We start from the raw sequence: 26,950 nt of genomic DNA, 5'->3' as shown, positions 1-26,950 counted from the left end.
TTCCCTCAAAACAGGACGTTTTACAAAGTCCCTTTTAAAACACCATTACAGAACTTAACTACTTCAAAGTGGATGCCAAATTATACCACACATTTTTACTGGTCCCAAGGGTGTCTGATTTAGTGGGCTTTCAGTCATATATGTGTGTAATATTCCCATAAAAAAAATTGAGGGGAGTTATTACTTGCTCCCCTAATTATAATTATGGAGAGCCATTTAAGATATTATTATATTGATACCATATAAATTTACATGCTAATTATAATTAATGGGGAGCTAAAATGTACTCTTCTTTAACTAGTCTCAGGGGATTGATGGTAACAGCTCCCCTTAAATGGCATAGACTGATATAATTATTACTGGTATTCTAAGCAAGAAAATGTCATTACAAGTAAATGGCATAGACTGATATAATTATTACTGGTATTCTAAGCAAGAAAATGTCATTACAAGTAAATGGCATAGACTGATATAATTATTACTGGTATTCTAAGCAAGAAAATGTCATTACAAGTAAATGTAATTTTAATCATCAAAAAAATTGTTTGTCAGAAATATGTCAAATGGCTAGTTAGGAATGTTCCAAAATTCACAAATGGCAGGGTATTCCATCTCTGGGCTTAAACTGACCAGAATATTACTTTTCACTGTCACAATAATAAAAACTATTATCTAAAAATAGATATTTAAACTAAAAAGCACCATGTTCAATGTCAAGGCTAAACAACACAACACATGCAACAAATAAATAAATGGTTCAGTGTAACTAAATGTTATTCAGTTTGCTTAAGTCAATGAGAAATAAACCAGTGCCATAGCTAGTGTTGGTGGGTAAGCAACAACTATGCCAGTATAATTTCTAATTTACAGTTTTTCATTATTATTCATAAAAGCACTAAATTAGCACACAGATATACACCTGGAAATTAATCGAGCACCACTCGTAATTGTACTGGAGCCAAAAAACTGCCTAGAAGTAGATGTCTGTTGCGACAAGGTTTAAATCATATACTGAGAGTTTTTACATATTGTGTATCTGCTGGGTATTTACTCTGAAGGCATGAGCAGTGTGATTGCAGCTCCATAGTTAATTACCATACATGTTCCTGCATATTTACACTTTCTGTCTTTTCCTATAGAATACATTAAATATTGATGTAATGACAGTCTTCTTTGCTGTCAATTTTTTTCAATATCCTTTGTATACAGAGAACATCAATTTTAGTGTCTTGTACATTCAAAGCTATTCAAATAACCAACATAATTTGTATTGATTTAATGCTAAACAGTTCTGTGCAGCTGAATAATATGCAAATAACCGATTTATGCTATAAATCGATATGCAATAAAGTGGATTCGATTGTAGTAATGAAACATTCACAATTACTTGAAAAGTACAAGTCACATGGTCAAAACTAGGTGGTGTATATTAATTTCCAGGTGTATAGTTTTAGCACCATTAACGATACTGTCTGTGAGCTGTTGATGTGTACTAAGACATGTCCAGGAGGCTGAGTGATCACAAACTATTTAACTGGTACCAGCATCTTCTATCATATCACACTGATCTAACAGTAGGTGTTAAAAACCAGTCTAGCGAGAAAGTGCAATCACTTGGCCTCATGAAGAAGCTAATAACACAGCAAAATATGTATTATTTTACACAAGGAATTTACCCGTGGCCCTCTTAAAATTGTTTTAACAAGACAAAAGTACAGACATGAAGTTTATTTTGTTTAACGACACCCCTAGAGCATATTGATTTATTAATCATCGTGCTATTAGATGTGACATATTATTGATTTCCAAATGATGAAGTCAATTTAAATGAATTGGAACTGTGCATGGACATGGCGCGAATCATTCAGAATGATAAGACAATTACACACATTCCAAACAGACACACAGAGACAGAGAACACTTGTTATACACTTATATAAAATAATCAAACACAACTTTGTCATGTACATAATGGGGTAGTAAAAACAAAAAGAGGCATGGGGAATAACACACCACTCGAGAAAGTTGCTAAAAGGTCCCTGTGCTTATAAAACATTTTAAGTCTGGACTTGAGACTAACAGAGTCTGAGACTTTAACGTTATGGCAACGCCATACAAATTGCATGCATGTCACACCTTTAAAGACTGAGTCTAGACTCTGAAAGCTTTATAAGCATGGGCCCCAAGTCCCCATTCTCCACCTTCTCTCACTGGAGTCTGTAAACCAACTCATTTACAAAAATACCTATGCTCATGGATGCTACTGCTGTTTTGTTCTTTTGGGGAGGGGGCGGAGGAGGTTAAAACTAGAATATATTAATTACCTGGAATGTAAATGATAATATAGTACAAGTATACACCAGTCAGTACCTGTACAATGTGTGTGTGTCTATATATATATATATATATATATATATATATTTATCATATAATATCTTACATTTTCAGTGCAATCAAAGTATGTGATATTTTTCAGATCACATACTTTAAGAATTTGATAACTTTGCAAATTAGATGTAAATTAGTCGAGGTCTCAGCACTAGGTTTATTGACATTTAAGCAAACGTACTTGGGTGACACTCCATGATTGACGTATGCATTCATAGTCATCAAATAAAAACATTTCAATGGCAATTTGACACTGAAAGCTGTCCAGCATTCAGAAAACAAAAACGTTAGGCATAACTTTATTTTGATGTAAGGACATCCAAAATGACGTTTTGACATCATTTCCATTCAAAAACACACCGCGCCACATATTCTTACGTCATTTGAATATCTAGTAATGGTGGACTGGAATTAAAGTTGCATGTACAGTTCACAAAAACATGTATTAAGCGTAACCTTATATGATAAAGAGATTATTACCCTCGTGTATTTCGGTATCGTCAATATCATATATTAGGAATAAAAATAATGTATTATGCTCGCCACAGGCTCACATAATACAATTTTTATTCCTAATATATGATATTGACGATACAGAAAAACACACTGGTAATAACATATATATATATATATATATATATATATATATATATATATGTATAAAGTTTTTATTGATCTCATAAACTATGAAAAGCTTTAAGATGTTACAAGACAATCACACCCCTTAAAGATAAGGCCTACTGAGAAATCAGTAACAATAAACTATTGGATGTAAACAGTTGACTGTTTTCAATAGTAATCATCAGGTACACTGGTTAAGTGAGAGGGGTGGGGGGAGGGGGTGGCTCTGAAGGTAATGCTCCCAATCAAATAGGTTTTCCACACACACACAAACACCTTTTATATTTGTTTGTCGCCCTCAAAAAACAAAATACGACTCATAGACAGTGTGGGTCCCCTCACTCGAAATACGACTCGTAGACAGTGTGGGTCCCCTCACTCGAAATACGACTCGTAGACAGTGTGGGTCCCCTCACTCGAAATACGACTCGTAGACAGTGTGGGTCCCCTCACTCGAAATACGACTCATAGACAGTGTGGGTCCCCTCACTCGAAATACGACTCATAGACAGTGTGGGTCCCCTCACTCGAAATACGACTCATAGACAGTGTGGGTCCCCTCACTCGAAATACGACTCATAGACAGTGTGGGTCCCCTCACTCAAAATACGACTCATAGACAGTGTGGGTCCCCTCACTCAAAATATAAATTTCTTGGGTGATATTTTTGAAGTGATGTAAGCATATCAATATCCTAAAACTGTTGTAAGCGGTCGTTTGTTGTAGAGACATCACATCTCGTAGTGCTAAGATAGCTTCACAAATCTGTAGCCTAGCTTGCAAATGATCATGTACGGCCCCATTCCAATCTAACATTTGTTGAGATGCACCTGTGTGGTTCAACAATATGTGGATGAAGGTTTTGTGTTATTGCATGACTGTGAGATACACACATGTAAATTTGTAATACCACAACTTGTCTGCTTTTTAAAAAAAATGTGTTAAATGCATGATGGTGTATTTGTAATTACAATCCCATTCATAACAATAGACTATCCATACTGGTTGATAACATTTTAACACATTTATCATAACAATGACACAGTTTGCTTACACACACTAATTTGTAAAACAATGTGGTGATTTCCTCATACATATGAATATATGTAACAACACTGATTGACATTTGTAACTATTGAGCTTTATGAACTAAACGAAATGAACATGAAATGGACCACACCTGGACCAGAATGAACATGAAATGGACCACACCTGGGCCAGAATGAACATGAAATGGACCACACCTGGGCCAGAATGAAGATGAAATGGACCACACCTGGACCAGAATGAACATGAAAGGAACACACCTGGACCAGAATGAACATGAAATGGCCACACCTGGACCAGAATGAGCATGTAAGGAACACACCTGGCCCATTAGTTGGACCACCTGGTGCAGATGGTGTGGAACATTTCACAGCTATTATTGCAGTATCCCGATCTTATGAAGTCAATAGCAGAACATCCACACATTCAAATGAAACGAAACCTGTCGCTTTTCAGGAATAACAGTTTACAGCTAAGAATGCTTTAATACACACATGAACTCTTACATACTGACATACATACAGACACACATATTCATTGTCACATGCAAGCATACACAGGTGAATGATGAACTGCATATGCATGCTAAAAGTGTCATATAAATAACACACATACATTGTCATATATATGTACACATGTATGTATGTACACACACGTACCTAATACATGCATATACAGAAACACACATACATACACACACATGCACACACTCACACACACAATGACACACATACAGTGACACACACACAAATGCATGCATGCATGCAATGCACACACACACACATTCCAGAGGCAGATCTAGGGGGGCCCCAGGGACACGCCCACCCCCTAAATTTTGCGAGTTATAATTTTATTATATATTAATTTAAATTTTTTACGATCCCCTCCAAACCTCCCCCAAAGTTCCATTGGCATTCCACCTCAAATGGATTTTCTGGATCTGCCACTGCATTCACACACACACACACACACACACACACACACACACACACACACACACACACACACACACACACACACAGTGACTTAAGTTCTTTTATAACTACACAGAAAGCACTAAACGAACACATAAACAGGACCAAGTTAAATAAATATGGAATTCACTGGAACATAATAACATTTTGCTGGAATTACAATGAAGATAAATTATTCATATAACAAAAACACAAATTTTCTACTCTCAACACAAAAACACAAACTTACTATTCTCAATACTAACACATTGTTACAATCCATAAAAGCCTTGAAAGTATCTCCAATTAGTAGAAAGATTATGTATGAAGACACACACACAGGATTTCTGGTTGGTTGGGTGGGGGGGTTACACTTTTTGGAAAATATGAATACTTAAGCAAAAATTAATCCTTTTTTAAATCTAAAATGAAGCCTACTAAGATGTGTTTGTTTGTTTGTCCTTTTACAATTCTTTCAGTTTGATGGATGCATAATTTTAAGCATAATAATTTTTTGAAAATGTTGTTTATGTCAACATTTGTAGACTAAGTTTGTGAAAAGAAAAGAAAACAAAGAAAGAAAAAAAAAGAAAAAAAAAGATAGAAAGTAAAAAAAAAAACATCCTTCAGTTATTTATTATTAACAAACTGATATTATACTTGTATACATGTTCAAAAAAGATCTTACTTAAAAATCTAAATTAACAGTTACATCATTTTCAATCTAAATTAACACTGCATTAATCAGTATTTTTAAAATGGAATATATCCTCAGTAATTAACATTCATAGATTAACATTCATTCCAGCATCCACCTTTTCTAGAATATTTCATACACCTGAACACATGTAATAAATATGATATACACACACTATGAGCAATGAGTAATGTACAATGTTACCATGGACCTGACAGTCATTCCGATATAAGTTAGTCATATAATACACACAATGTACAAACAATGAAGCTATCGGTCAGGTGGCCGCTCAGACACAAATAAATGTCTCCGTTCCCTGCAGCTTCGCTTGTGGACTGGCCAGTCTCTCTGCTGACAATACGTGCCACAATATCTGTAAAATAAAATATCAAACACCATTACAATATGTGTCAAAATATCTGTAAAATAAAATATCAAACACCATTACAATATGTGTCAAAATATCTGTAAAATAAAATATCAAACACCATTACAATATGTGTCAAAATATCTGTAAAATAAAATATCAAACACCATTAAAATATGTGTCAAAATATCTGTAAAATAAAATATCAAACACCATTAAAATATGTGTCAAAATATCTGTAAAATAAAATATCAAACACCATTAAAATATGTGTCAAAATATCTGTAAAATAAAATATCAAACACCATTAAAATATGTGCCACAATATCTGTAAAATAAAATATCAAACACCATTAAAATATGTGTCAAAATATCTGTAAAATAAAATATCAAACACCATTAAAATATGTGTCAAAATATCTGTAAAATAAAACATCAAACACCATCAAAATATGTGCCACAATATCTGTAAAATAAAACATCAAACACCATCAAAATATGTGCCACAATATCTGTAAAATAAAATATCCAACACTAACAAATATGTGCCACAATATCCTTCAAGCAATATACCTCAAGAATTGTAGTTAATGACATGTCTATAATTACGAAGGCAGCCCTCTACATTAACGTTTCTGTCCAGGAGCCAGATGGTCCCTACTTGTATATTTTAGGCACCAAATAGGTATGTATGTATGTATGTATGTATGTACGTATGTATGTAGTGATTTCCCTAGAAATTTGGCAAGGCATGGTAGACCAAACACTTTTGGGACATTTTCATCATTTTCGGGGCACTTGTTTTTCATTAAAAATACACAAAAATTAATTGAAATAAACATCAATGTAATTTATGTGCTTTTTTTAATAAAAGATATAAAAGGCATCTTTTATTAATTAATAATACCTTTTTCGGTGTTTTATAAAGGCAATTTTAGAATTAATTAGTGAAAAAGGCTTGTTTTAATCTCAGGGCAGCATGGTGCTGATTAAGGCAAGACGGTGCTAGACTATTGAGGCATGGTGCTGCACCATGCTAAAACAAGCTAGGGAAAACACTAGTATGTGTGTGTGTGTATGTGTGTGTGTGTGTGTGTGTGTGTGTGTGTGTGTGTGTATGTATGTATGTATGTATTAAAAGAAGTATATCAGAGAAACAACTGTACAATTTATATATGTACTGGCTGACTTTAGTGTCTGTAATTGTCTGTTGAGTGTTGAGTATTACATATCAGAAAGTAAATGCTAAATCTCTACCATAACACCTTGATTGTAATAATTTGGTTAAAATAACTTTACTAGAATGCAACGCTGGTGAGTGGCAGTCCTCCTATATAGGAAACCCAAAACAGTATTTAAATTCACTGATGAGTAGGCTTGTATTTCCGAACCAACTTTTTTGTACTAAAAACTGAGGGGGAAAATAATGAGTACATGTATGTCTTTCCACAAAGTTGATCAACACACAATGATATATGGTAACCAAGTTTTCCTTTTTTCTTCTTTTTTTATCTTTCTTTTTTTTTGAAGGGTAGGGTGTCGCGTGGCCACCCTCCTTTAATTTTTACTCAGTGAGAACACTGATTTGTGATAAGCAGAAAAACAAGTTTGAAAATTATTTTCCTCTGCTTTTTAATACATGCATTAATGACACATTTTATTCGTAACAAATAAGATTTTAACAAAAAATTGTACTAAGTATTTTCCACGGAAAATGGGGGAAAAGTGCCTCATAGTCATATCATCAAAAGTAATACATTTGGGAATCTTTGTATATATTCTGGATTCGCTGATAGTTAACTGGTTTTCTACTTTATGCTAACAATGTGTTTGCGTGTTGCAAAAAAAAAGTTGACAGATATCCCTGACTCGTTAAAATGTTATTCGCAACAAATGGGCAGCTCATGATAAATAATTTACAAAGGTCAAATAAACTATACAGACTATATTACTACATTACCTACACATGTATTACTTTATCAGGAGCTAAAAACAACTTGAGATGTGTTGTTGTTTTTTCTTGTCAAGCTACATGCAAGACTAAAACGAAATTTTTTAAAAATATTAATATTATAGTTCTGAATTTTTTTTTTTAATATATAATTTTGCTTAAGAAAAACACACCTTCCACCACCACCATGTCCTCCCTCCCTCTCTCCCTCCCCCTCCCCTCCCTCCCTCCCTCTCTCCCCCTCTCTCTCTCTCTCTCTCTCTCTCTTTCTCTCTCCTCCAATTGTATAAAATGCAACAAAACCAAAATGTTTAGTACACATGAGGCACTGACAGCTAAGAATGACCCATGGTTGAACATCTGCAGCATAAAGCTGTCAGTTGAATAAAGTCCCATAACTCTTTAAGCACAAGAGTGAACATATCAATAGATAACGTGGTATAAATAATGGGGATTTCCCAAAGGGAATTTTTGTATGGAAGCCATTTAAATGGCTTAACAGGAAAAAATGTGAGCATAATATCAGGATCACGAAACAGGTATCTGGACACTTTTCATTTGTTTAACTAACAATTATACAAACTGGATGTGGACTGGTAGCTTACACTACAACAGACCAAGACATTTTATACACATCGATAATTTTAAGAGTGGAACAAACAATACATCTCACAGAAACCATACATTTGTATTCGAAATTTCTTTTAATCATTCCAAATGGCTGAAGCAAGTAATATAGTTAACTGCACCGGTGTGCAAACTGGGGCGAACAGCACACTGAATGTAACTATAAACAAGAATATCACTATGATAAAAGCTCAATGTGGCAGCACTGTGATAATTCTGAACAATGAACAGGTTCAGCTGAGTGATCAAAACCAAACAGAGAGTGATACTGAGTTGCAAGAAGATGCAGAACGTCTGTCACAAAATGATATTGATGAGCCACAAGATGATTTTGTTAATGAGTCGCATGATGATTTTGATAACGAGTCACAAGATGAATTTAATTTGACACAAGATGATTTTGATAATGAGTTCCAAGATGCAGAAAATTGGTCACAAGAAGCAGAGGTAACTGTGCCGGTTGTCCATGAACATCCAAGCATGACTGAAAGATCACCTTCAACACTGACCCCTGTAAACCAAACACACAATGAAACAGAGGTAACTGAAGGGACAGACAGGGGACAGGAAGCACATCCAAGTGTAATCGGTGCACAAAGACATACTTTGCAGGGAGCAGGGGATGAAAATCAATACCACTCTCAAGCAGGTATTGGCATGTTGCCAGAGGACATGAGGCACCAAGCACCATCTACTTCTGGTGAAGAGCTGGCTCAAGACCAAGCTATCTTTGATGAGTGCAAGAAGATGTTGAAGCCTGGAGACTGGGTTGACATTTGTCAGCGAGACACAGATGGGTGGTTGGATTTTGAGGCAACTGGAATCTACATGGGCAACAACAATATGGTTAGCGTAAGCAACAAAGGTGGAAGAGTTACTAAGACAAAACTAGACAACAAATATTTGTACTACAAAAATCAGCTTCCAGATCAGCGCCTCCATAAAATTGAAAATGTGATTAATCGGGCATGGGATAAAATAGGAATCGACTATAAATATGGCCTTGCCTTCATCCAAGAAGTCATCCAAGATGCCATCAAAGACTATGATGTGTACAAGAAGTCTGTGAATGTGGGCGACTGGGTTGAGATCTGTCAGCGTCAGACAGACGGATGGCTGGAAGTTGTCAGCTATGGAGTTTACACTGGTAACAATAACTTTGTCTGTTTAAGCATTCACGGTGGAAAAGTTACCCAGGAACAAGTTGACAACCAAAAATACTTGTACTACAAAAATCAGATCTACTCAGACAAGTGCCAGCGTAAGAAAGACAACGTGGTTGAGAGAGCAATGGACAAGATAGGTTCAAACTATAGCTACAGCCAGGATTTCATTGAGGATATCATCAAAGACTGAGTGACATTTAAATGGTTGAAATGTTCTCCAAAGACGGAGTCAGTTTTAATCCTCATTAAAAATGTCCAACAAATATCAAGATATTTTAATGGATTAAACATCCAAATAATTTTTATGGTACATATTTCAACAAAGACTAAGTCATTTTCATGGCAGAAATATTCGTGAAAGACAGTTACTTTTATATGGCTGTACCAATGGGATGATGTTAAAGGCAATTTAATGATTAAATAATGGATCAAAAGACTAATTCCTAGCTTTTGTAGTGAACCTATTGGATTATTTACCATTTTAACCAGTGCCTGTCAGGTGATGTGTCATTATGCTATGTTAATACTGTAATTGTACATGAACTTGTTATCATGTCTTTGCTAGAAATAAACATATTTGTACTACCCACATCCTGGCTCAACTACACAAAAATAAAACCAAAGTTATGTATAATTTGTTTGATTTTAGTAGACCAGTTAATATAACCAGCATTAGTGATGTTGCGGTGATCGAATATAATCGAAAACTGACCAGCTGAGCTCTCCTGATGTGATGATCAATTATAAACGTTCATAATCGATTGTGACAGAAAATGTTAACTAATTGTTTATACTGCTAGGAAGGAAGGAAGGAAGGAAGGAAATGTTTTATTTAATGACACACTCAACACATTTTATTTACGGTTATATGGTGTCAGACATGGTTAAGGACCACACAAATATTGAGAGACGAAACCCACTGTCGCCACTTCATGGACTACTCTTTTTCGATTAGCAGCAAGGGATCTTTTATATGCACCATCCCAAAGACAAGATAGTACATACCATGGCCTTTGTTACACCAATGGGCCCACCGATGGGGATCGATCCTAGACTGACTGCGCATCAAGCGAATGCTTTACCACCAGACTACGTCCTGCCCTCATTCAGCTAGGGGGCCATTCAAATATTACACAACGCTCAAAGGGGTGGGTGTAGGTCCAAATGTTATGTAGCGTTACAGCGGGTGGGTGGGTGTAATTAACAGTGTTACGTAAAACACTTTTAATTTTTTTTATTGCAAAAATCTTTTATTTTGTTTGTGGGGTTTTTATAAACGCTCTATCACAGTGACAATGCTTAATGTAGGTACACGTAGTTATAGCTAGGCATATACATACAATATATCAGGATTATAAATATCTGTGCTTTCCCAAGTGGCAAAACAGTACATTAAAATTATATTACACCCATCGCATGACATGTTTGTGAATGGGGGGAAGGGGGATCTCCAAGCATTACGTAATATTTTGGGGAGGTGTATGGTTTAGTGTTACAGGGGGGGAGGGAGGGGTCTAATTTTGACAAAAATAGCATTATGAAATATTTGAACACCTCCTACATCTGTCTGACTGTATGCACAGGGTTCTAAATTTACCACCGTCAATGACAGCCGTGCCATGGTTGCCTTTGTGCCTCAAACATTAAATGTTGACAGCAAGAAAAATCTTGTGGTGCCCTAGCTGGTTTGCCACCTTGCACTTCCCATAGGGTGAATTCATATTTATTTGAGAAAATCTGATACACTTGCCTTGCTCCACAATTTTTAATATTAACCCAAGGCAACACTTGCCATGCTCCCTCAAACGATGCTATTGCATGTCACACGATAGCTTCATTTTGACAAGATGATCATTAAGTGAAGGTCACCAACAAGGATCGATCCCACACCAACCACACATCAAACAAGTGCTTTACCACTAGGCTACGTTCTGCTCTTGTCTGAATGTATGCACAGGGTTTGAATTTTACCATGGCAATGATGGCATGTGGTTAAAAAAAATGGAAGTTGTTGACAGAAAAAAAAATGCTGTGGTGCCATAGCTGGTTTGCCATTTTGCACTTCCCATAGGGTGAATTCATATTTATCTGAGAAAATCTGATACAAAGTAAGTTGCCATCATGCCCCTCTTTTGAAGGAAAGGTTTGTCTTTTTATCCTTCCAACTTGCCTTGCTGCCATAATTGTTGTTATTATCCATATGGTTCAACACAACTGAGTTAATAATAATCATATGAAGCACACCTGTAATAACAAGTGCATTGACATAATTTTGGGAAGTGACGTCATAACATGACATTGCTCCCCTAAGCCTAGTCCAGACTGTGTATGTGAAATATGACGTCATTTCGTCATCTCCTAGTTGTGATGGAAACATTTTGAGATGGTCTTTGTTATTCATAAAAAATTAACAAAAAATATTATGGATAATAAAGCAATTATTACCCTTGCATGTTAGTCATGCTGAAATTACAAAACTCGTGTCAGGATTCATCTATTACCCTTACTCTCGCTCGGGCAATACAAAAATCCTGACACTCGTTTCATAAAACCAGTATGACGCACAAGCTCGTGTAATAATTTCTATGGATTACTCTCGCTCTCGCTCAGGCAATACAAAATTCCTGACACTCGTTTCATAAAACCAGTATGACGCACAAGCTCGTGTAATAATTTCTATGGATTACTCTCGCTCTCGCTCAGGCAACAGAAAATTCCTGACACTCGTTTCATAAAACCAGTATGACGCACAAGCTCGTGTAATAATTTCTATGGATTACTCTCGCTCTCGCTCAGGCAATACAAAATTCCTGACACTCGTTTCATAAAACCAGTATGACGCACAAGCTCGTGTAATAATTTCTATGGATTACTCTCGCTCTCGCTCAGGCAATACAAAATTCCTGACACTCGTTTCATAAAACCAGTATGATGCACAAGCTCGTGTAATAATTTCTATGGATTACTCTCGCTCTCGCTCAGGCAACAGAAAATTCCTGACACTCATTTCATAAAACCAGTATGACGCACAAGCTCGTGTAATAATTTCTATGGATTACTCTCGCTCTCGCTCAGGCAACAGAAAATTCCTGACACTCATTTCATAAAACCAGTATGACGCACAAGCTCGTGTAATAATTTCTATGGATTACTCTCGCTCTCGCTCAGGCAATACAAAATTCCTGACACTCGTTTCATAAAACCAGTATGACGCACAAGCTCGTGTAATAATTTCTATGGATTACTCTCGCTCTCGATCAGGCAACACAAAATTCCTGACACTCGTTTCATAAAACCAGTATGACGCACAAGCTCGTGTAATAATTTCTATGGATTACTCTCGCTCTCGCTCAGGCAACAGAAAATTCCTGACACTCGTTTCATAAAACCAGTATGACGCACAAGCTCGTGTAATAATTTCTATGGATTACTCTCGCTCTCGCTCAGGCAATACAAAATTCCTGACACTCGTTTCATAAAACCAGTATGACGCACAAGCTCGTGTAATAATTTCTATGGATTACTCTCGCTCTCGCTCAGGCAATACAAAAATCCTGACACTCGTTTCATAAAACCAGTATGACGCACAAGCTCGTGTAATAATTTCTATGGATTACTCTCGCTCTCGCTCAGGCAATACAAAATTCCTGACACTCGTTTCATAAAACCAGTATGACGCACAAGCTCGTGTAATAATTTCTATGGATTACTCTCGCTCTCGCTCAGGCAACAGAAAATTCCTGACACTCATTTCATAAAACCAGTATGACGCACAAGCTCGTGTAATAATTTCTATGGATTACTCTCGCTCTCGCTCAGGCAATACAAAAATCCTGACACTCGTTTCATAAAACCAGTATGACGCACAAGCTCGTGTAATAATTTCTATGGATTACTCTCGCTCTCGCTCAGGCAATACAAAATTCCTGATACTCGTTTCATAAAACCAGTATGACGCACAAGCTCGTGTAATAATTTCTATGGATTACTCTCGCTCTCGCTCAGGCAACAGAAAATTCCTGACACTCGTTTCATAAAACCAGTATGACGCACAAGCTCGTGTAATAATTTCTATGGATTACTCTCGCTCTCGCTCAGGCAATACAAAATTCCTGACACTCGTTTCATAAAACCAGTATGACGCACAAGCTCGTGTAATAATTTCTATGGATTACTCTCGCTCTCGCTCCGGCAATACAAAAATCCTGACACTCGTTTCATAAAACCAGTATGACGCACAAGCTCGTGTAATAATTTCTATGGATTACTCTCGCTCTCGCTCAGGCAATACAAAATTCCTGACACTCGTTTCATAAAACCAGTATGACGCACAAGCTCGTGTAATAATTTCTATGGATTACTCTCGCTCTCGCTCAGGCAATACAAAATTCCTGACACTCGTTTCATAAAACCAGTATGATGCACAAGCTCGTGTAATAATTTCTATGGATTACTCTCGCTCTCGCTCAGGCAACAGAAAATTCCTGACACTCGTTTCATAAAACCAGTATGATGCACAAGCTCGTGTAATAATTTCTATGGATTACTCTCGCTCTCGCTCAGGCAACAGAAAATTCCTGACACTCGTTTCATAAAACCAGTATGACGCACAAGCTCGTGTAATAATTTCTATGGATTACTCTCGCTCTCGCTCAGGCAATACAAAATTCCTGACACTCGTTTCATAAAACCAGTATGACGCACAAGCTCGTGTAATAATTTCTATGGATTACTCTCGCTCTCGCTCAGGCAATACAAAATTCCTGACACTCGTTTCATAAAACCAGTATGACGCACAAGCTCGTGTAATAATTTCTATGGATTACTCTCGCTCTCGCTCAGGCAATACAAAAATCCTGACACTCGTTTCATAAAACCAGTATGACGCACAAGCTCGTGTAATAATTTCTATGGATTACTCTCGCTCTCGCTCAGGCAATACAAAATTCCTGACACTCGTTTCATAAAACCAGTATGACGCACAAGCTCGTGTAATAATTTCTATGGATTACTCTCGCTCTCGCTCAGGCAACAGAAAATTCCTGACACTCATTTCATAAAACCAGTATGACGCACAAGCTCATGTAATAATTTCTATGGATTACTCTCGCTCTCGCTCAGGCAATACAAAATTCCTGACACTCGTTTCATAAAACCAGTATGACGCACAAGCTCGTGTAATAATTTCTATGGATTACTCTCGCTCTCGCTCAGGCAATACAAAATTCCTGACACTCGTTTCATAAAACCAGTATGACGCACAAGCTCGTGTAATAATTTCTATGGATTACTCTCGCTCTCGCTCAGGCAACAGAAAATTCCTGACACTCATTTCATAAAACCAGTATGACGCACAAGCTCGTGTAATAATTTCTATGGATTACTCTCGCTCTCGCTCAGGCAATACAAAATTCCTGACACTCGTTTCATAAAACCAGTATGACGCACAAGCTCGTGTAATAATTTCTATGGATTACTCTCGCTCTCGCTCAGGCAATACAAAATTCCTGACACTCGTTTCATAAAACCAGTATGACGCACAAGCTCGTGTAATAATTTCTATGGATTACTCTCGCTCTCGCTCAGGCAATACAAAATTCCTGACACTCGTTTCATAAAACCAGTATGATGCACAAGCTCGTGTAATAATTTCTATGGATTACTCTCGCTCTCGCTCAGGCAACAGAAAATTCCTGACACTTGTTTCATAAAACCAGTATGACGCACAAGCTCGTGTAATAATTTCTATGGATTACTCTCGCTCTCGCTCAGGCAATACAAAATTCCTGACACTCGTTTCATAAAACCAGTATGACGCACAAGCTCGTGTAATAATTTCTATGGATTACTCTCGCTCTCGCTCAGGCAATACAAAATTCCTGACACTCGTTTCATAAAACCAGTATGACGCACAAGCTCGTGTAATAATTTCTATGGATTACTCTCGCTCTCGCTCAGGCAATACAAAAATCCTGACACTCGTTTCATAAAACCAGTATGACGCACAAGCTCGTGTAATAATTTCTATGGATTACTCTCGCTCTCGCTCAGGCAATACAAAATTCCTGACACTCGTTTCATAAAACCAGTATGACGCACAAGCTCGTGTAATAATTTCTATGGATTACTCTCGCTCTCGCTCAGGCAACAGAAAATTCCTGACACTCATTTCATAAAACCAGTATGACGCACAAGCTCGTGTAATAATTTCTATGGATTACTCTCGCTCTCGCTCAGGCAATACAAAATTCCTGACACTCGTTTCATAAAACCAGTATGACGCACAAGCTCGTGTAATAATTTCTATGGATTACTCTCGCTCTCGCTCAGGCAATACAAAATTCCTGACACTCGTTTCATAAAACCAGTATGACGCACAAGCTCGTGTAATAATTTCTATGGATTACTCTCGCTCTCGCTCAGGCAACAGAAAATTCCTGACACTCGTTTCATAAAACCAGTATGACGCACAAGCTCGTGTAATAATTTCTATGGATTACTCTCGCTCTCGCTCAGGCAATACAAAATTCCTGACACTCGTTTCATAAAACCAGTATGACGCACAAGCTCGTGCAATAATTTCTATGGATTACTTTCGCTCTCGCTCAGGCAATACAAAAATCCTGACACTCGTTTCATAAAACCAGTATGACGCACAAGCTCGTGTAATAATTTCTATGGATTACTCTCGCTCTCGCTCAGGCAATACAAAATTCCTGACACTCGTTTCATAAAACCAGTATGACGCACAAGCTCGTGTAATAATTTCTATGGATTACTCTCGCTCTCGCTCAGGCAACAGAAAATTCCTGACACTCATTTCATAAAACCAGTATGACGCACAAGCTCGCGTAATAATTTCTATGGATTACTCTCGCTCTCGCTCAGGCAATACAAAATTCCTGACACTCGTTTCATAAAACCAGTATGACGCACAAGCTCGCGTAATAATTTCTATGGATTACTCTCGCTCTCGCTCAGGCAATACAAAATTCCTGACACTCGTTTCATAAAACCAGTATGACGCACAAGCTCGTGTAATAATTTCTATGGATTACTCTCGCTCTCGCTCAGGCAATACAAAATTCCTGACACTCGTTTCATAAAACCAGTATGACGCACAAGCTCGTGTAATAATTTCTATGGATTACTCTCGCTCTCGCTCAGGCAATACAAAATTCCTGACACTCGTTTCATAAAACCAGTATGACGCACAAGCTCGTGTAATAATTTCTATGGATTACTCTCGCTCTCGCTCAGGCAACAGAAAATTCCTGACACTTGTTTCATAAAACCAGTATGACGCACAAGCTCGTGTAATAATTTCTATGGATTACTCTCGCTCTCGCTCAGGCAATACAAAATTCCTGACACTCGTTTCATAAAACCAGTATGACGCACAAGCTCGTGTAATAATTTCTATGGATTACTCTTGCTCTCGCTCAGGCAACAGAAAATTCCTGACACTCGTTTCATAAAACCAGTATGACGCACAAGCTCGTGTAATAATTTCTATGGATTACTCTCGCTCTCGCTCAGGCAATACAAAATTCCTGACACTCGTTTCATAAAACCAGTATGACGCACAAGCTCGTGTAATAATTTCTATGGATTACTCTCGCTCTCGCTCAGGCAATACAAAAATCCTGACACTCGTTTCATAAAACCAGTATGACGCACAAGCTCGTGTAATAATTTCTATGGATTACTCTCGCTCTCGCTCAGGCAACAGAAAATTCCTGACACTCGTTTCATAAAACCAGTATGACGCACAAGCTCGTGTAATAATTTCTATGGATTACTCTCGCTCTCGCTCAGGCAATACAAAATTCCTGACACTCGTTTCATAAAACCAGTATGACGCACAAGCTCGTGTAATAATTTCTATGGATTACTCTCGCTCTCGCTCAGGCAATACAAAATTCCTGACACTCGTTTCATAAAACCAGTATGACGCACAAGCTCGTGTAATAATTTCTATGGATTACTCTCGCTCTCGCTCAGGCAACAGAAAATTCCTGACACTCGTTTTGTAAAATCAGTATGACACAAAAGTTCGTATAATAATATCTATTTATTACACTTGTCATGGTGGCAAAAAGTTAATATTCTTTCTCTGTGTGTGAATAACTAACCTGACTTCTTGACATCTTCCACATATACTGAACTCTCTCATCTCTTTCTCCATGTTGGTACATGGCGGGTAGTGACACTCGTAAAACACACAGCTGTCCTCTGAAATCACAACAATAACATCAACGCATCATCTACAATGTCTGAAGGTGATGCTAAGGGCATTCTAAAAAAGCACCTTTCATGAACCCTTTAGATCAGCCAGATTGGTGGAATTTAAGCTATCTATCTGGTAATCTACAGCATCCCAGTGTTTTTCACAATATACAGGGATTCTACATTAAATGTAAAAAATATCAGTGTTTTAATGAAAATAGAATACCTAGAACAAATGGAACAGCCGTGTGGATTCCCACGCTACGTCATACCTCCCTTAGATACACTGTGATAAAATTCTCATTAAATCTGTAACATTTAAAACAATTAGTTGACTTTATGAAATGAAAGTGAGAACTCAAATACAGTTAGATTTGTATGTTTTTAAGGACACTTCAAATGTCCTCGGAGAACAACTCAAAACCCTCGTAACTCAGAGATAAAAATTATCTTGAACAAAAAATCTGGTAAATATTTTGTCGTCTTGAAAAGTATGAAAAATCCTAAGATTTTCTATCACTTGCATGGGTGAACATACGCCTCTTTCCCTTCACCATACTTGAGCAGACGTATGCAGGGTGAATTTTAAGAACATTTGGTGCATCTTTTAGATAACATGGCGATACTTTCTGATCCCCCAGAGCTAGCCCTGACTGCACAATGTATGTCTTTGAATTAATGTTTTATTCCCTGAACTAAGGCAAATAATACAGTTCTCAAACATATTTCATACACTCAAACAGGACATCTGTGTACCATGTTTACCGTTAAATGGTAATGGTTTACTATAGATACACCAACATTGACAATTTCACCTATCAGAAAGACATATAGACACATGATGTCACAAAGCTGTATATGAAATGGAAATGTTTATAGCATGGTGATATGCAATATACATGACATTGTTTAAATTATATAATATATACTATATCTCTTACATCTAACCATAAAGATAATAATGACTACATATAGAAAGGATTGTTCCAAATTCAATAATATGAAAGCAGTGCTGTACAATTCTGGAACTGCTATAATATATATTTTTAAACAAAGTTGAGTATATATGTAGAAATAAGTTAAAAGTGTATGTTTTGTTTGCTTAATGACACCATTAGTGCACATTGATTAATTAATCATCGGCTATTGGATGTCAAACATTTTGTAATTCTGGCAGTCTTCAGAGGAAACCTGCTACATTTGTCCTAATGCAAAAAGGGATCTTTTATATGCACTTTCCTACAGACAGAATAGCACATAAAGTAAAGTAAAGTTTGTTTTATTTAACGACACCACTAGAGCACATTGATTTTTTATCTTATCATTGGCTATTGGACGTCAAACATATGGTCATTCTGACACTGTTTTTAGAGGAAACCCGCTGTCGCCACATAGGCTACTCTTTTATGACAGGCAGCAAGGGATCTTTTATTTGTGCTTCCCACAGGCAGGATAGCACAAACCATGGCCTTTGTTGAACCAGTTGAGGTTATTTTTATAAATTGTTGTTGCTCTTGGATGTTTTCTGATACAGTTTAATCAGCTTTTTAAAAATCTCTTCTTTACCTCTGAAGGTCAAATTGAGGTCATGCATTTTTTTATTTTATTTAATAACTATTATTACCATGAGGTTCCACTGATGTGCCATTGTGAATTTCATTGTCTGTTGATTTAAATGTTTTGAAATACATGTCCGTATTTTAATTTTGGAAGAATGGGACCTGGCTAATGGCTAATATGTGAAAGTTAAATTGTGTGTTAAAAAAAAAAGAGAAAAAAAGAGAAAAAAAAGAGAAAAAGAAGCTGTCATAGCTGTCAGTATAATGTGTTATATATGTTCATATTTGTTATTAATATTTTGATTTTGATTTTTTATTCGTTAACGCGTCAGTTTTGCTTGCTTGTCATAATGAATTTAACATCAAACTATGTCTGTAATTCACTTTTGGTTTATAAAATCTTAACATTGTTATTTATGTGTTTTTTTCTGTGTGAATTTGTGAAGGCATATATTATCTTACATATAATAAATATGCCTAAAGTATAATTTATTTTGTTTTGTGTTTAATGTCCTTATTATCAAGTTGGCTACTCTTTTACGACAGGCAGCAAGGGATCTTTTATTTGCGCTTCCCACAGGCAGGATAGCACAAACCATGGCCTATGTTGAACCAGTTATGGATCACTGGTCGGTGCAAGTGGTTTACACCTACCCATTGAGTCTTGCGGAGCACTCACTCAGGGTTTGGAGTCGGTATCTGGATTAAAAATCCTATGCCTCGACTGGGATCCAAACTACCACATCTTTTGATAAACCATTTGTGGGGCACTGGATGGGACAAAATGTTTTAATGATATTTTTCTGCCTTTTTTTAATATTGTAAAGCATATTTTTAATAAAAATTAGTTCCTCAAAGACAAGTTTTCAAATCACTGTGCCCTTTCCAATGGATCTGCCCTGCAGTTCTCAGATATATATATTGTATAATTATGTAGTTTTGTGATGAGTCAGAACATTTTAAACAGTTCTGTAACAAGGAAGTCAAAATTAGGATCTCATAGGGTAAAAAGCAAAAGGTCAACACATACCGTAGCATAGACAAGTTAATATCATACAGTTAACAATGAATGAATGATTGAATGAACAAATAAATGAGTGAATGAATGAATGAGTGAATGAATGAATGGATGAATGAATAAATGAGTGAATGAATGAATGAATGAATGAATGAATGAATGAATGAATGAATGAATGAGTGAATAAATGAATGAATGAATGAATGAATGGATGCATGGATGAATGAATAAATGAGTGAATGATTGGATGAATGAATGAATGAGTGGATGAATAAATGAGTGAATGAATAAATGAGTGAATGATTGAATTAACAAATGAATGAGTGAATGAATGAATGAACGAACGAATGAATGAATGAATGGATGAATGAATAAATGAATGAATGAGTGAATGAATGAAATGAATGAATGAATGAATGAATGAATGAATGAATGAATGAATGAATGAATAAACAAAACAATAAATTTAAATAAATATTACCTTCTGTTTCCACTATTTCACCATTGGAATTGTAGTACCGGTTACATATTGGTTCTGGAAAATGCTAGAAATAAAAATATACTAAATAAAATATGTACATACATAACTGAAGTCTGCTTACTAACTCAGTGAAGGGAAAACTTGAATGCAGGAACACAGATGCATATCATTAATTATCTTTTGATCAAGACCGGTCTCGGTGGCGTTGTGGCAGGCCATCGGTCTACAGGCTGGTAGGTACTGGGTTCGGATCCCAGTCGAGGCATGGGATTTTTAATCCAGATACCGACTCCAAACCCTGAGTGAGTGCTCCGCAAGGCTCAATGGGTAGGTGTAAACCACTTGCACCAACCAGTGATCCATAACTGATTCAACTAAGACCATGGTTTGTGCTATCCTGCCTGTGGGAAGTGCAAATAAAAGATCCCTTGCTGCCTGTTGTAAAAAGAGTAGCCTATGTGGCGACAGCGGGTTTCCTCTAAAAACAGTGTCAGAATGACCATATGTTTGACGTCCAATAGCCGATGATAAGATAAAAAAAATCAATGTGCTCTAGTGGCGTCGTTAAATAAAACAAAGTTTACTTTTAATATTATAATAAAGTTCAATATAAATTTAAATTACTGCATTATATGACTCCAAGTGACATACTGATCTGCTACAAATAATTTTCAGCATTCAGTTAATCTTATTTATGTGAAATAATAAGCTGAGATAACTGAACGGATGGTTTGACCACAAATTCATAACTACATGTACATTACCAAATCAAACATAGAAATCTTGTTTTTTAAATTTTTAATGTGATCACCCTGATTTATTTAGCATATCTTAAAATGTTGCAAGAAAATCATTATCTTTTCCCGTTGCACTATAGAAAGCTTATTTCCAAACTATAACAAATATTTGGGGTTTTTTTTGTTTTTGTTTTTTTAATCCACAGCCCCCTTTCCTTTTTCTCCTTTGAATTCCATCTCATTTCTTCCCGATCTGGCAACTCCTCCTATCTTTCAACTTCTTTTGCTATCCATATCTACATCCCGGTCCTCGTCTCTCTAACCGCGACAGGTACTTGTCTCTTATGACTAGTGCCACACACCTGCCATTCTCTATTAGCTTTTACCTGTGGGCTTAATCTGACCACTTCGGGGAGTGTTCAGTAGTTACTTCTGGCATTGTTAAGAGGCACTTGTAACCACCTACTATGCACCCCTACTACCGGCGGTCGTTAGTTAGTGCCGTGGGTCAGACCAGCTTTATTAGCGGCAGAGGACGAGGATGCCAGGTGGGTGCAGGGATATACACAGAGACTGCACCCGTGAAGGAAGTTGAGACAGGTAGGCGATGGTGTGGACAGCTCAGAAGACAGAGACTGAGGAAATTGACAGAAAGGGTCGAAACAGATTGAAATCGTGGGAGAAATTGGAAAGTTTTTTATATTAAAATAATGAAAATGATAGGCAGAGGGTGATAGATGAGAAAGATGAATGAATGTGTGAGCCAGCTTTGACGGGACTTGAACCACTGTCGTCACCTTGATTGTCCAGCAGCTTATCCACTAGACCACGGAGCTCACTGTAACAAATATTTCTCATAAAAAACCATTGAGGGGAGTGATTAATTGGGGAACCATTTAAGATGTTACATGTACCATATTTAATCATTTAGCACTTGTAGAACTGAAAATTATTCTGTGACACCTCCCTTTAAACAATAAAGGAAGGAAGGAAATGTTTTATTTAACAATACACTCAACACATTTTATTTACGGTTATATGGCGTCGGACATATGGTTAAACCCACACAAATATGGGCTACTCTTTTCGATTAGCAGCAAAGGATCTTTTATATGCACCATCCCACAGACAGGATAGTACACACCACGGCCTTTGTTACACCAGTTGTGGAGCACTGGCTGGAATGAGAAATAGCCCAATGGGTCCACTGACGGGGATCAATCCTAGACCGACCGTGCATCAAGCGAACGCTTTACCAGTGAACTACATCCCGCCCTCCTTAAACAGTGAGGTCTGGTGTCTACTTACTAGTCTCAGGAGAGTGACGGGGAGTGGGAGCGACACCTCGCCTTAAACATTGAAGTCTGGTGTCTGCTTACTAGTCTCAGGAGAGTGACGGGGAGTGGGAGCGACACCTCGCCTTAAACATTGAAGTCTGGTGTCTGCTTACTAGTCTCAGGAGAGTGACGGGGAGTGGGAGCGACACCTCGCCTTAAACATTGAAGTCTGGTGTCTACTTACTAGTCTCAGGAGAGTGACGGGGAGTGGGAGCGACACCTCGCCTTAAACACTGAAGTCTGGTGTCTACTTACTAGTCTCAGGAGAGTGACGGGGAGTGGGAGCGACACCTCGCCTTAAACACTGAAGTCTGGTGTCTACTTACTAGTCTCAGGAGAGTGACGGGGAGTGGGAGCGACACCTCGCCTTAAACACTGAAGTCTGGTGTCTACTTACTAGTCTCAGGAGAGTGACGGGGAGTGGGAGCGACACCTCGCCTTAAACACTGAAGTCTGGTGTCTACTTACTAGTCTCAGGAGAGTGACGGGGAGTGGGAGCGACACCTCGCCTTAAACATTGAAGTCTGGTGTCTACTTACTAGTCTCAGGAGAGTGACGGGGAGTGGGAGCGACACCTCGCCTTAAACATTGAAGTCTGGTGTCTACTTACTAGTCTCAGGAGAGTGACGGGGAGTGGGAGCGACACCTCGCCTTAAACATTGAAGTCTGGTGTCTACTTACTAGTCTCAGGAGAGTGACGGGGAGTGGGAGCGACACCTCGCCTTAAACATTGAAGTCTGGTGTCTACTTACTAGTCTCAGGAGAGTGATGGGGAGTGGGAGTGACACCTCCCTTTAAACACTGAAGTCTGGTGTCTACTTACTAGTCTCAGGGGAGTGATGGGGAGTGGGAGTGACACCTCCCCTTAAACATTGAAGTCTGATGTCTACTTACTAGTCTCAGGGGAGTGATGGGGAGTGGGAGTGACACCTCCATTTAAACTGTGAGTTCTGGTGTCTGCTTACTAGTCTCTGGGGAGTGATGGGGAGTGGGAGTGACACCTCCCTTTAAACTGTGAGGTCTGGTGTCTGCTTACTTGTCTCTGGGGAGTGATGGGGAGTGGGAGTGACACCTCCCCTTGAAGTCTGGTGTCTACTTACTAGTCTCAGGGAGTTGATGGGGAGTGGGAGTAACACCTCCCCTTAAACATTGAAGTCTGGTGTCTACTTACTAGTCTCAGGAGAGTGACGGGGAGTGGGAGCAACACCTCCCTTTAAACTGTGATGTCTGGTGTCAATCTAATTAGAATTAGCTCCACTATTACATGTGGATCTAAAGACAGCCAGTTGGAGCTCATGTCCACCAATCAAAATCTTACTTGCAGAATCCTGCCAGTGATTTAAAACTAACAACACTGCGTAGTCCCCAATGTCCAGGTAACATTTCATCTGTAAATAATAATTTAAATATTGACCAATCACACTTCGCCTTTTATAACGTTATTTGGGAGCATACAAATTCTAAAAATATCGGGCGAGTCTATTTTAGTGGCCGCAGTACAGCGATGGGTTATCAGTCTTCAATTTTACATTAAAATTTATTTATTTATTTATAAAAAAAAAAAACAAAATAAAAATCAGTCTTCAGTTTTACATTACAAATTATTTATTTTATAAAATAAAACATGTTTTAAGGCATTCGTAATTCACACGAAACATGTCGTATACTCTCAGGATAATTCCGAATGTTTTCAAATTATTTTGCGGGGGAGGGGGGGGTGACAGGGAGTGACACCCTCCTTTATACAGTGATGTCTGGTGTCTACTTACTTTTCTCACGGGGGGGGGGGGTGTGTGTGTGGTGGGGGTGACGGGGAGTGACACCTCCCTTTATATAGTGATGCCTGGTGTCTACTTACTAGTCTCAGGGTAGTGATGAGGAGTGACACCTCCCTTTATACAGTGAGGTCTGGTGTCTACTTACCTCTTCTAGTGGATCTCCTTGTAACTGCTGCACTGTTATCCAGTATAGACTCTGCTCGCGGTTTTTTCGTGATGGTTCATCAAGGTAGGCCACTGAGCATTTGTGCGGCACCAAGTTTAGATTTTCCATTCTGTTATCGACCGTTACTCCGTTCCGGTGAACAACTTTCCACCCCGGTGCAATACCTCCAGAATGTCTTTCCCTGGAAAACAGCAAATATATGCATAATTAATTCATTTATCACTTTTATTTCTCTGATTGTATTTACCAACTTATTCATTAATTGCTTTAAAATAAATTCTTTGATAAATGCAGTACATGCAACTTTAATGATTAATATATATCAGGCCCATGGGAACAACTTAGAAAATTTGTTTCTAATTTTCATTATTATTCATACTTACCTAGTACTAGCACAACAACAATGCTATACGACCCTGAGTTATAACTTCCACTGCAGAATTATCTCCCCTTGCCGGGTGTATAACCTAGACCCGCGCATGGGTAGACCGTATATCCTCGTTATCGATTCAAAGTCCGGAATGACTGAATAAAAAAAGACCTCTCTCGGGGCGGGTGGGAGGTAACAGTTGTTGTTGTGCTAGTACTAGGTAAGTATGAATAATAATGAAAATTAGAAACAAATTTTCTAATAGTCTTATTCAACTTACCGTACTAGCACAACAACAATGCTATAACAGATGTGATATAACACCGTTAAAGCATGAGAATTTAACATTAAAGGGAGGAGGTAAGAAAACAAGGAGGACTTACCCATGCAACCAGTAGTGTTCGTCTCAAGTAATGATACAGTGAAAAAGCAACCCACATCATACGAGGTATAAAATGTCAAAGTGACTTTTAAATTGAAGAACTACAACCCCAATTAAAAGTAAACCAAGTTAACAGGTGAAAAAACCCACACACCAAGTAATGGTAAAAGACACTCGACTGTCCCAGATAGTCAACCATCCACCCCCCACTCTCCAAACAGGAGGTGGAGAACTATCTCCCAGAAAGACTGCCACTAGCGACCGGACGAAATAAGGGTCGCCCCCTACTCGTGGCCTTGCGCACCGAAATGAGTTGCTGCCCCGCAATGACTGACTGAATCTGCCGAGTTCCGTCCGGACCAACAGCCATATCACGGAAATAAAACCAGTCAAACGTGTGTCGACCTTTCCAAAATCCCGCACTCATGACCTTGAAAATGTCCAAAGAATCATGGAAATTAAGGGAAGCAGAAATCGCCCGAATCTCATGAGGTCGAATGGAGAAATTCTGCAGAACATGATCACCCGCCTTCTCATATGCCAGTTTGATGGTTGCAGCAATCCATCTCGACACAGCATTCTTTGTAATGTCTCCTGGTTGGCGTGTGAAAGAGATAAACAGTCTCTTAATGTTTTGCCGGAGATTTCTAGTATGCTCCAAATAGAATTTCAAAGCCCGCACCGGACAAAGAAGTCTATCAGAATTATCCGCAGAAAGCATACGAGATAAACACTGAATAATGGCCAGAGGAAACTCTTCCCCTGGCACCTGGTTCTTAGCCACGAAAACAGGATCAGTACGTAATGTAACTGACCCGTCCGTATCGTAATCCACCAAATCATGCAAAAAAGCATGAATCTCACTAATACAACGGCAAGCCGCTAGTGAGACCAGAAACAAAGTTTTCCACGTCAAATGACGAAGACTGGCGAATTTCAAAGGCTCGTAGGGCTTGCCTTTGAGTGCATGCAGAACCAGAAAAACATTCCATTTAGGCAAAATGGAAGACTTCTCAACCGTGTTTTGCAACGACTTAAGCAAGTCATGCAACATGAGATTCGTTGAGAAATCTTGA

General features: G+C 37.9%; 1 protein-coding gene across 1 annotated transcript in view; it reads right to left on the bottom strand.

Moving 5' to 3' along the window:
* Positions 1-5,034: 5,034 nt before the first annotated feature.
* The window catches only part of LOC121384401 (zinc finger MYND domain-containing protein 19-like), a 50,812-nt gene continuing 28,896 nt past the window's right edge, over positions 5,035-26,950 (bottom strand). The window contains exons 4-7 of the mRNA XM_041514785.1: positions 25,102-25,303; positions 21,105-21,168; positions 17,953-18,052; positions 5,035-6,079 (exon numbers count right to left, since the gene is read on the bottom strand). Coding sequence (XP_041370719.1) covers positions 5,977-6,079; positions 17,953-18,052; positions 21,105-21,168; positions 25,102-25,303 — 469 coding nt within the window. The 3' untranslated portion in view covers positions 5,035-5,976. The remainder of the gene's footprint in view (positions 6,080-17,952; positions 18,053-21,104; positions 21,169-25,101; positions 25,304-26,950) is intronic.

The sequence above is a fragment of the Gigantopelta aegis genome, chromosome 10 (genome assembly GCF_016097555.1).
Source record: "Gigantopelta aegis isolate Gae_Host chromosome 10, Gae_host_genome, whole genome shotgun sequence".
In the NCBI taxonomy this organism is placed as follows: Eukaryota; Metazoa; Mollusca; class Gastropoda; order Neomphalida; family Peltospiridae; genus Gigantopelta; species Gigantopelta aegis.
Note: the sequence above shows the minus strand (reverse complement) of the source record. Positions and strands in the feature narration are given on the sequence as shown.